Source organism: Centropristis striata, chromosome 3, assembly GCF_030273125.1.
Source record: "Centropristis striata isolate RG_2023a ecotype Rhode Island chromosome 3, C.striata_1.0, whole genome shotgun sequence".
In the NCBI taxonomy this organism is placed as follows: Eukaryota; Metazoa; Chordata; class Actinopteri; order Perciformes; family Serranidae; genus Centropristis; species Centropristis striata.
The window spans coordinates 17,083,860-17,096,455 of NC_081519.1; the positions used below are offsets into that span (position 1 = coordinate 17,083,860).

Here is a 12,596-nt window from a genome sequence, read left to right on the forward strand (position 1 = left end):
ATGGCAGGTAAAGAACAAACACAGAGCAGCAGCAGCAGCCCCGATATATTAACAATTTTCTTTTAAATTATGCAATACCTATTCAACCCTGTCTCCTTTTTTTTTTTTTTTTTCAAAATTTTTATCCCACGATTTTGTAACCCATTTTTTAATTTATCACCCAGTTTCTCCTGTTGTGATCCTGGGCGCTTCCTCGTCCCTGTCGGGCTGGGACATGCTTCCTCCGATACATGCAGGCCGCTTCTTGTCACCTGACAGGGGGACAAGAAGGACGTAGTGCGTGGGAGGATCACGTTATTCCCACCGGTTCCTCCCCCCCATCAGGCACCCGACCGACCAGAGGGAGGCACTATAGCGTCCAGGATCAATGCATGTTTTTGTGAGAGGTCCCTGTAAGGGGATCCTCGGGAGACACGGGGAGAACATGCAAACTCCACATAGAAAGGCCCTTTTGGAGGTGGGGACGCGCCTCCAACGCCCACAGCGTCCTGGCGGGAATTGAACCTAGGACCTTCTAGCTGTGAGGCAAGAGCGCTACCAACTGCTCCACCGTGCCCCCTCAACCCTGTCTCCTACAAGAAATTACATTCCCATACAATGAAATGCTCAAGGGAAACACATTTGCTCCCAGATTAAAGTTTTGGAACTAGTACTTCTGGTCTCCTGGGTTAAAGTTCTGTGTTGGTTTGATCCATCTATCCACCCCAACCAATCAGCAACCCCCGGGAAGTATCTTAAACCTGCCTTCTTTCTAATGGCCAGCAGGGCGTGACTCCACTGGGTGCAAAAAGAAGTCTATTTGTATGCAAGTCAATAGGAAAATGAGCCTACGTCACACTTGATTCATTAACATTCTCTTAATGAGTTTATGGTCACAATTGATAGTTTCATGTCTTCTTGATGCTGTTAATTTCTTAAATTATGGTCCTATTTAGAGTCAAATAGTTGATAAAGTAGGGTGGGGCTACCTTGTGATTCGCATGTCCGTACCATGGAGCACTGTTTGTTTTTGACTTTGATGAACTGAAAACAAGGTTAACGTTAAACTTTAAATACAACGTTTTGGTCGGTTAAAACTGTTTTGTTCAGTGTTCAGTTGGACTAAAAGACACTTTAAAGAGTTGTCTCTTAATTTTGAATAACAACTACCCATTGCTAACCAAGCCAGCTAGCTAGCATTAATGTTAGCTTATGAAGTTGTGTCATTTGCGCTAGGCAGCAAAAAAAACAATATGGGAAGATTAAGATGGCAAAAAAGCAGAAGTTAAGGCTTCAAAACTGGTGTCCACAAATTAATGGGTGACTTCACTGTGGTTATGTGCATTATTTTTTATGTAGTCTACGACCCAACCCCGTAAGCGGAAACATTTCTGCTATATCAAAAACAAACCTAATATGGGAGGAAATACGTTTCCCTTGAAATGTAATTGTAACAATGTAATTAAGTAACATGGAAACATGCATTTTCGATTTATATTCATGAAGGGTTTCATATGAGTTAATCTGAAAAATGTTTGCAGTGTGATTCCTATGATGACCACTATTTTAAACATCACAGATATTTTAAACTTTTTTTGAGGTTAAGGCACCAAACTACGTGGCTTAGTTTATTTAAAATAAACAGGGTTGAAAATTCTTGGTTCATTTGGGTCATCTACCTCACTTCCTAGCTGCCTGATAGGAGACCTATTATATTGCTTTATCAGCACACAAACTTTCATGGGATACCTATGAATTCCAGTATATTACTTTTCATAGGAAAAATTACCAACCCATGAGAACTGCCTGAATTTTTAGGTTACTAGGCAGCCCTACTGTCCTCAACAACTGCATAACAACAACCAGGAAACTGATACTTACATCACACTGTAGCTCTCTGAGACAAACATGCAAATAAATCAGGGTGCAGCGACAGCTCTGAGACAAAGTTTTACCAGATACTCATCAAGTTCATCTGTCTATACTCCCCCACAGTACAAACACTATCCTCACTGTCTGCCAGCTTATTTAGCCCCTCAGCTGTGTATTGTTTTGAGTAGCATAGGGTTCATTTTCTGTGAAATGTCAGACTGTGAGTGAGTCAGCCATGGCAGGTGCGTGGGATTGGCATATACTGTAAATCTCTGGTTAACAGTATAATGAGTTAAAGGGGAGCTCCGCCACATGGAAGGAAATGTGTTGGAGGAAAACATACTCTACACAAACAAGACTGGTTGCTTTCACCTGCCTGCATGGCTCAGGCACAGCGGAAACACACACGTGCATACACCCACACAAAGGCACATACAAAAGACATTGGATAATCTTCCTTTAGAGCCAGCAGGTTCAGTTTGCAAGCATATGACAGAAGGATACCTCACAGGCTATTTGCAGGCTGCCGCTGCAGATGCAAGTTTGTTTCAATGGTGGGAAAAATACCAAAAAAGGGCAGACTTCTCAACCATCACCTGGAAAACAGATAGAAAGAGCCCAGTCAGCTTGTATTGGGTAAAATGACGATTTTGGCACCCTGGTGAGATACTGCCTTCTATTAAAAGTGCCATGCTTTGAGCATATTTCACTCTTACCACTCATATGCTGGCGGGCGATGACTAAAAGAGGGCACATTCAGTCATCCTCCCTCCACACCCTCTGCAACTCACATACATACATGTGCAGATGGATCCACTCAGACACATTCACAAGTGAGCTGAAGGCTATACTCCTGATGTTGTGGATGGGAGGCTTGGGCGTAAAGAGGGGTGGGTTAATAAAGCATTCTTCATTTGCTGATGAAGTCTTGATGCAGAAGTGGGCAGTCTTGCTTTAAGACATGTGATCTGACTCTCTCTCAGCTCGCGCTCTCTCTCTTTCCAGCTGGGCTACATTGTAATACACACACACACACACACACACACACACACTCACGCACGCTCACACACTCGCTCTGCCTCTCTGACACAGACTCTCTACTTAGTGCGTTGGAGAGAGGACTGAGGCTCACACTATCAGCACAGCTTCTCAATGGGGGGACGCAGCCAAGAGCAGACAGAGCAGTCATTCCACTGGAGCCTTCCGCTGCCTGCGTGAGAAGGAGACGAAGAGTGAGGGAGGGTAAATTAGCTCCCTGTCATCACAACACAGGAGTTCCACAGACGGAGAAGAGACACAGAGTGAAGAAGGAGGAGAGGACAAAAGATCTGCACGTATGTGGCTGATACAGCAGTGACATGATCAGCCTCCCATCACATCAAATCCTGGACAGTTTGTGACACAGAGAACTAGGTGTTTTGCTTTTGGTGACTGTGTTGCCAAAGGATTTCAAAAGGAACTGAGCAGCAGGGGTCCAGAGGAGGACAAAAACAATATTTTATCCCCCTTTTGTGCGGTTACGGGTTATTTGGTGCTGGAATTTCGGGCAGGAATCACAGGCTTCAAAGTATGGATGGATTTAAGACAGAGGAGTAAGTCTGCTGGGCAGACAGGCAAGGCAGTGCTTCTGACTGAGCTCCTTTCCTCCTGAACACACTGCTCAGGTAAGGGTGTGGGACTTTCGAGGAATACCTCTGGTGTTTGGGGACGGGATGGGTGGGGTGGGGTGTTGATTTAGGATATAAGGATATAGAAAAAAAATGTGTCTGAGTTGAGCAAAGAAGATGTGACTTGACTGTAGTGAAACACCCTGTGTATCACATTGCAATAAAATGTTGCTTTTAACCAGCATGTTATGGAAGTTTAAGATGTATTTGAGACAAGAAAGCACACATGTACTCACACTAATGATGCAACAACATGCTGAAAGACATACTATAAGTGCATTGCATTAAACAAAATGTAAAAAGTTCAGCTGTATCTATAAGATGCAGCATCAATAATGTTATGGCACCTCGATCTTCATGTCGTCCAGTTGTATGACAGATCATGCGTATTTTGGGGAGTCATCCCTGAAGTTGTCTCCACAGCAGAAGTGCAGAAACCAAACGAGTGTAACATCGTTAAATCAATGTTGCACGCAGGTGCATCAGTGCGCCTGCAGGTGTGTCTGCTGTTTCTACTCCTCGACCGCATTTACTATCGCACCAATTACGCATAGAGAGAGCTGTCCTCCCTCGTTTTTTACGCGACACCATAGAACTGTGTGTAAACTGCTTTTATCATGTATTTCTATTCCGCGTGGGAAACAAGATGGATATGCATTATATAAAGCCTCTCGTGCGCAGTGAAACCGAGGCTGCAACAGAAGAGTTCTGTTTCCCTGAAAGCTGCTTTTTGTTCCCCCTGAAGTTCCTTTAAAATGTTGCCCACGCTTGTTCGTTTTTTATTTTAAGTCTGTCGTGCGCCTTCACCTCTGGTAAAAAAACAAAACAAAACAAGAAACCCGCTGCTACCACATTTTATTTTCGGGAAGAATGCCTCCCGATAGCACGGGAGGAGCTCTATGCAATATGCAGTTAACCATGCAAGCGCAACGATTCCTCTGAATATGAAGGCAGCTTGGCGAACAGAAATACTGTGTGGTTAAAAAAAGATAGAGGAAAACATGCCCATGGGACCAGTGCGCATTTCCACAAAACCGCGGATTATGTTGGATTTAGTGCAGGGGTGGGGATTTACAATGTGCTGTTCATAATTATATGCTTAATTTTTGCTGGATATAAGCAGTCTCAATGTCACAAGGGCACAGAACACACGGGCAACATTTAGTAGCCCCTAATGGCTTTAATCTCAGACACACATCAAAAACACAAAGTGGAGAAAACAAGCAAGCAGTGGCTTTCAGGAAGCAACTTATTGGATCAGGCCTGCTTTCATTCTTCCTCAGAGATTTGAAGCGATTGTATTTAAATGTGAAATTTCCATGGTTTGAAGTTCATATTGAAGAGACTCCCTGGGGCTCATGGTGTGCTTTATATTCTCCTGTGTATTGAGATATAGTAGAATCAAACATTAAAGGGAGCGTTAAATTCACACTGATTCACTCAGAAAGTCACTACCTCAGTGAAAAATGACACATGTAAAACAGTCAGTGCCTGTGATATCTCACTCACACACACCGAGTGACTTGGTTCAAATGTTTTTCTCAAATCAGTTCCGAGATTATTCATTTTTTCTGAACGTTGTTAGTGAATGGGATATAGTCGTCAGGCAGCCAAAACACACCAACTCACTCTTTGGTTTGGGGCTGATGCTTTTATATTTCCCACTACGGGCTCCTGAATGGAGAGAAGTGCTAAAAAACACCTGGAAAGGAGGAGAGCCTCATTATTCAATGAGGGCTAAGGCGTGTCTCCATATGCTGGCCCTCAGCAGCCATTAGGCAGTCGCTGAACGAATCTGCAAAAAGCCTGTTAGTGCTTAGAAATGCAATCTTTTCCAAACCTTTTAGAATATTCAAGGCTTTACCATTGCTTCTGTTGTTGTTAATGGAACTGTAATTTTCATAAAGAGGTGATATTATAGAATGATTGCTATAGGATAAAGGTTGTTTTTCTATTTCTGCATTTATTTTTTTTATTTTTGTGCAGTGCAAGTCCTTTTTTAAACTACAGCAAGTTTGAGCCAGACATATTGACAAGATTAACTTTGTATCTGAGTCTTTTGTCTGCAGGCTTTTTTATTGAAGCCTGTCTCGTCTTTTTCTTTTCATCCCTAGTGTTATTGAAAGAAAATACCCATGCACATACCTTTAAATAAATCATACTGCTAGAGATGTTGGGTTACAAAGCTGTGGTCTATTTTGTTTCTTTTGTTGCTACATTAAAACAAACACAGTGTGTGTCTGTGCTGTAAATATGTATGGAGTCATGCTGTACTACAACTCTGTTTCCCTGTTGTTTCTCCCCCTGCTGTGTGCCGTCCTGCAGACTCGGCCTTACCATGTCCTGGTTGTTGGCCATGTGGATTAGCCTCGGCTTCCTGCTGCTGTGCCAGGCCACACTCTACCAGACCATCCAGCAGCACCACGTGGCCCGGCCCGGTCGCACCGACATCCTCACCCTTGGTTCGTGTACCTCTTTGTCAGATTTTCAGCATTACTGTGCGAGATGTTTGCCCTCTCGATGGGGCGGCAGTTCTCAGCTTTGGCTGTTTAAAAGCAACAGCGAGAGACTGCTGCAGTATGTCAGAATGATTCGCCACGGTACTGTACTGTAACATGATGATTCACCGGGCTTGCAGTCTAGCAAAGAAGAAGATGACTAATTGTGCTTCTAATTGCATGTTGCATACATACATTTAGCCGTACTCCATATATATCTACTTGTATACATGTTGTGCTATTTATAGGAGAAATATGTAAACTGGATATTTTGGTTGTTTAAATCTGAACATGACATCCTGTGACATGAAGAGCATCTTCAAACATTGTGAGTTAGCTGGTAGCGAGATGATTTGTGTGTGCAGCAAAGAATTTTTGACTACTACACCCTGAATCTTGCTGGCAGACTGTTACGAGTAGGACAAGCTGTAGGCAAAAATCCCTATTACTGTGCTGGTAGCCAAGGGAGCTTTGATCACTGTGGCTTAGATGGAAATGACAATTATGTTTCCCTCTTTTGCACTAGGAACGTTTGGCAATTAAGCCCGACGCCTTCTGCACCGTAGGGGCAAAAGGGGAGGGTAGACGCAGAGGCGGATCTAATTCTCTGATTATGGAAAAGCTTAGCATCGTTGCTTATGGTGTATGTGGGAGTGTTACAGGGAAGGCAAAGGTTTTCTTGAGCAAAAGCAAAGGCTTTCTTTAAGCTTCTAACAATGAGTGTGACTCCCGTGCTGAACCCTCGTTCATAGTGGGGCTCTCTCCAGAAGCCAAGCGGCTGTTAAACATTGATGCTATCTTCTGCTTGGTTCCCTTTGTGTGTGTGTGTCGCATTGCCAAGCAAAAAGACAGTAATTGAAGCACAGAGAGGGGAAAAGAAAAAAAAAAGTCCAGCATTGAATTCTCCATGCTTGTGTTGAACATTGGTGACTTTAAGGAGCATTGTCAGAGAACTGGCTTACTTTTGCTTTGGAACAGCTGACACAGGAAAATCCCAGCTATGATAGATAGAAAGTTCTCAAAGTATCCCAGTCGCGTTAATTGGAACAAGAGGGTGAAGGGATGAGCGACAGAGAGCTCCGAATGAATTTTTAAAGGCTGGCTTCCAGTTTTTCTGTGTGTTTTTTTTTTCTCTTTTTGACTGGTTGGCAAGTCGAGCTTGGTGCCAAAGATGTACAAGGAAGTGCAAGGCTCAGTAAGTGTCTCTTGAATAATGCAGTGGTCCCAAAGGAAAAAAATAAAAGCCCCCCACCCTCCCTCCTTTACGAACACCACCTCCGTGGTGGATCTAGAAGAGTCATCCAGGCAGAGATAGTTATGGCTGAGCGTTCTCTGGAAGGTTTCCTGTCAGACAGATCAGCTCGCACACTTACTGCATACACTAAGGAGGCTACGGACATGCACATACGTTTACACACCATTTTCTCACTGAGGCCATTATGCCGTGGCATTTTCATGGGCCCTTTAGGGATACCGGAGCTGTGCTCAGGACACACCAGGCCTGAGAGAATGCAAGCTTAGACAATAATAACACACACACTGCTGATTTGATCTTTTTAAATCTCAGCTTTCATTCTTGTTATTGGACTGATTTAGGCAGAGCCAGTCAATTTTGAATAATGCCACCAAGAGGTAATCAAAATAGAGATGTTTTCAAGTGTATCAGCATTCCCACTGAGACCTATGGTGTGTTAGTGTTATTTTTACACTCACCAGAAAACTTTTCAAACAAACTGTGATGGATGACAGCCATAATTGGTGCTGACAATCATAATCTGAGGATATGTTGTGATATTTTACTATCCTAATCAGCAGGCTTCCCAGGGATAATGGTCTATCACAACTGGGCGCTCGAAGGGAACACATCTCTGTCTGTCTTTTTTTTCTCTCTCTCCCTCTGCTGCTCGGCAACTGTACAATTTACAGTATATCATGTTTTTTTAAGAGGATTAAGCTGACATCAATCTTACTCAGGCGTGGAGTGGCGTTAACCGATCTAACCAGAACTGCTCTCTCAGAATTGAAATGCTATGATGAATATTTGAATTAGAATTGATTTTATAATTTGAGAAGCTCTCTGGTTTCATTGAGGCCAGAACCCTCAGATATAAATAGATATGGCTATGTAGGACGTAGCAAAAAAAAAAAAAAAGAGAGAGAGAGATGTCTTGCATTGAAAAATCCATTGGCTTTCATGCTTTGCTGTTTCTCCGTAATCAAATAATGTTTCTGTGTTTCTAAAGGACAATGAAAAGATGTGTGATATACTCTCTGCCGTACAGAAAATTAAGTTGTAAAATGGTTTCTTTAATGAAGCATGAGAAATACAAGATGTGAAATATCTGTGCTGATAAACAGATTAATAGAAATCGTGTCTTATCTTAGACTCACACATGCCTTCTATTTGCTGAGATTATTGATTCATTATCTTTTTATTGCTTGATGACAAGATAGGTGAAGCTGCTTTTTTGTACCTTGTAACAAGTCCTCCAAACCATTACACCACAAATGTTGTGTGTTTTTACCCTCAAATATGACTTACGAGGATGTTTCCAAAATTTGCTGCCTTACTGGTGGAGATCAACACGTCCTCATACCTAAACATAGCAGCCACAGTCTGTGAAACGGTCACAGTTTCGTTAGGTTTAGTGAACAAAACTACTTTCCTTAGATTGTGACAAAAATGTAAATGGTTAGGTGTTAGAAAAGATAGTTAAACTTATAAAATAAATGGACTTAACTGGCTGAAGTGAGGTAGTTATGAAGCTGAAGTAACTACCGGTGGTTAAGTTGTACAAATTCAAATAACAACTTGACTTTTGGTTTCACACGCAACACAAACAAAGTCCTGGGTTTGTTTGACTCATCCACCACCACTCTCGCCCACCCTAAGTGGACCATGTTGTTCTTTATAGTCTGCATCGCTTCGCCCTTTGTTCCTTGGTGTCCTTCATAATTACTATGGCCAGTAGAGGGTGCCACGAACTACAAGCGTAAATTAGATCATTTTAAGCTGCTGTACAAATGACACATGGGGTGTTTTTTTTTTTATTTGGTGGGAGGACAGTCTCTCATGGAATGTGGCATGCTTTGCTACTGTATTGTCTTCTTGACAGTCATAATCCAAGTTTTGAAGTGAAAAAGGGGGTGGTATTTTGTAAGAAAACATGTCCTGAAATAAATTTTGTGGATCTTGGCATGCAGCCCGGCTGACTGTCTGAGAGAATGAGTGGTACAAAAACTCACAAAGCATCCTACCTAGACAAAGATACACAGACAAGGGGCTGTGCGAGGAGGAAGTGAAGGTCATGTTGTGCTAGGTACAGATGTAATCCTCCAGCCTGTTGAAGCATCTAACAATATTTGAGAAATCAGCTTATCTGCCTTCTGCAACAGTGAGCTGACGGTGCATACCAAAGAAGAAGAAAAAATGTGACTGGGAGATAAAGTTTCAATATCCCATTTATTTATTTTTTTCAAATGTTTCCGTGACAAATCGGCATAGTCACCGCTGAGCCGGAGATTGAGTAACGAGTTGCCTGACTGCTTCGTCACCTGCTCAGGAAGCGGCGCCGTTCCTTTCCCATGAGCCTCTGCTTCACACAGCCTCCCCCTGCGTCTTGCTAGTGTGGCTGAAGATTGATGGCGGCCTGATTCTGGGCAGCCAATTCTGGTCTCTCAAGAAATAATCCACTACATTGACAGATGAGCTGAATGTGACATGACACACACAAGCCCGGTTCTGCACTCTCTCCACCTGCCAAAACACTCGCTGCCAACGCTACTGCTGCACAAACCAGGCCACTCCTGACAGCACATAGTATTGGACTCTATCACAAGGAAGTAAAAGTGTAACAGATTTACATTATCAGTGCATCACTTAAGTTACTGTAGATTTGGTGTTTAGCCCTCCCTAATGTGTTGTCTGCTCAGTATAATACAGTATTGTCATTAAGTTATGCTTAGCAGGTAGTCTATTATTCACCCTTGTTTAGCTGAAGTATGCATACAGTAGCCATGTTCATAATGTATCAATACCCAGAGGGGCAGTCTCAATATAACACCACTTTAGCTGCTGCTTTGTTTTATTATGACTCTGACAGGGCAGTTTAAGAGAGTCTCAGATCTAATAGAACAACATGATTCCTGTTCCAGGTAGAGCTGTAAAACTAACTCGCCTTGCCTGTTACACTTTGATAGCAGTCTGTTGCTGACGTTTTGTTTGACCCCTTTATTTGGCAGCCATGATGACAAGTGTATATGTGCACTGCACGATTTGGAAAAACATCTAATTAATTTAGATGATATTGCAATTGCGGTATGATTACTATATTGGAAGGAATGCTCATTTTTGCATCATTAGTCTGATTTGCATTGTAAAATGATTAATTTTTTCTCTTAGTACTGTAATAAAATTTGTAGACCAGGACGTTTCAGATTCAGAATTCAGATTGGTATTTTGACACATTTTTTTTAACTGTAAAATACATTGCACATCCTGCGATTTGCACATTGCACTGGTCCATAATGCAGTTTTAATAAAATATGGATTAATTGTGCAACCTGAATGTGCTCTGTTACAGAACTGTACTTTATATATTATTAAACCACTTATTGTGTCATTGAAAGAATATCATAATCAAAGGCTGAATATCATAATCAGAGGCTGAAATGAAATGATTCAGCCATGATTGGAAAGCCATCAGATTCTCATGAAGAAATTTACATAAATGTTAACAAAAACCATTGCAGTGCGATTGGTATGATAATGAAAAATGTGACTCAAAATGTGTGATGGTAAATCTGATAATGTTTACAACCAATGCAGTGCTGTTTCTGTTCTATTCATATTCACTGATTTGAAATGAGTTTTAACATCTAATCGCAGGTGATTGGAATGGATTTTAATGAGCTCATTGTTCAATGTGCCATAATGCTGCCTCAGTGTTAGAAACTCTTTGAGGTGGAAGAAAACATGTAATTACTTTGATTAGCCAAGAGGCGTCATATGGTTAAACAAGAGCAACAGCGTGATCATCAGCAAGGATGTAGTTGGTAAATTAAAAACTGCATCTTCAGCTTTAAGAACACAAGCTGTCAAAATACTGTAGTGCTCAACTTCAGGTTTATGTATCTATTAAAGTTAAAGTTTTTCAACTTTAGATCTAAGGATCAGGGTTTTCTGGAGAAGGGAATGTCTGACAAGATACAGGGGGTTGTAATAAACCTTGAACTTGATTTAAGATAGCTGTCTTTTTGTAAATGAGGACAGGCTAGAAGTCTGGAAGCCATACATACACGCAGTATGAATTGATTTTTTTCCCCTTTTCTTTCTATCGCCGAACGGATGGCTGCTTCAGAAGATTGATGATTTTTCTGCCAGTGTTTGGGAATGTGAAGAAATTAGCTTCACTGGCTCACAAACTGAGTGCACACACCGTTTTCAACTTGGAACTCATTTCCATAGTTCTCAGACTCCTCATCACAAATAGCTGAGCGTGAGCAGCAGAAACGCAGAAGTGAACATGCACTTTTTTTTTTTAAGTCAGTCATCTTTAAAGTGCTAATCTTGCTGCTTTGCTTCCTCTGTGGAGGTGTAAGAGCTTTTATGAACAGCAGATCCATCCATACTACCCTCAGGAACAGCTTTCTATAAAGACTCTCAGTGTTTTTGTTTTGCCATTAAATCAGCTTTATTTACAGCCCCATTAAATTGTGGGAACTCATTGGTGTGAGAATTGACGGTGAAAGAAAATTCAATTAAATTGCAATCACTTGAATGGATGACTCCTTAATCATATTTTTTTAAACACATCGAAGATTGTAGAATAGCCTTTTGTGTGGGTGCCATAGTCACTAGTGCAGTTTCTTTGACAAAATATTCGCTTATGTGTGTGCATCATGTTAAAACCACCTTAATAAAGCTTAATAAAACTATAGGGTGATGTAAATCATAAACTATATACGATTTAAATTTAATTAGAAACATTCATTTTTGTACGTGGAAACTGCAGATCCAGCCGTTTGCCAACAAAGGAAGTAAAATCCTTTAATCTACCTCCACATGGGATTATAATTGCTTTGAAAACTGTGGGCTTAGGTAGAGAGCTCATCTGTGCTATGTGATCTCACTTTCTATCACACAGCATGCCCTTCGAGGTAATGAAAGCAACCTTTCTAAAAACTAGGCAATAACTGGCTGATCATTCAGGTGCCGAGCAGCTCTTTCTCCGTGCCTGGCCTCTTCCCCAGCCCTCCATTGCCGTGCCCCCCCTCCACCTCTCCCTCCTCCCTCCATCTCCTCGTCTCTATCGGCCCCTCAGACGATTTGTCATGGATCAGATGAGACAATTTGTCATGGATTAGTGCACTTAAATGTCTGTGTGATAGTGGAAGCAGTCACTGGAAAAGCTTAGGAATCCTATTACATTGCGTTTTATGGCCGGCAAGAGGGGAGGCAGGAGTGGAGGTTGAATTGGCACTTTCTACGGCCTGTGTGCCATTTCTTGACTTTTTCCTCTACACATAATCAGATATTCACTTAGAGGTGAGCTCCACTGATGTGTCTAACCTGGGAAAG

General features: G+C 41.8%; 1 protein-coding gene across 3 annotated transcripts in view; it reads left to right on the forward strand.

Annotated features, from left to right (window-relative positions):
* Positions 1–3,087: 3,087 nt before the first annotated feature.
* The window catches only part of LOC131968726 (chemokine-like protein TAFA-1), a 139,200-nt gene continuing 129,691 nt past the window's right edge, over positions 3,088–12,596 (forward strand). Inside the window, exons 1-2 of one of the 3 annotated variants that reach the window (XM_059329727.1) lie at positions 3,088–3,515; positions 5,844–5,980. In XM_059329727.1, the coding sequence (XP_059185710.1) occupies positions 5,857–5,980 (124 nt within the window). In that variant the 5' untranslated portion in view covers positions 3,088–3,515; positions 5,844–5,856. Of the gene's footprint in view, positions 3,516–5,843; positions 5,981–12,596 lie in introns of those variants that run through there. The other 2 variants (XR_009394057.1, XR_009394058.1) reach the window with 2 other exon arrangements.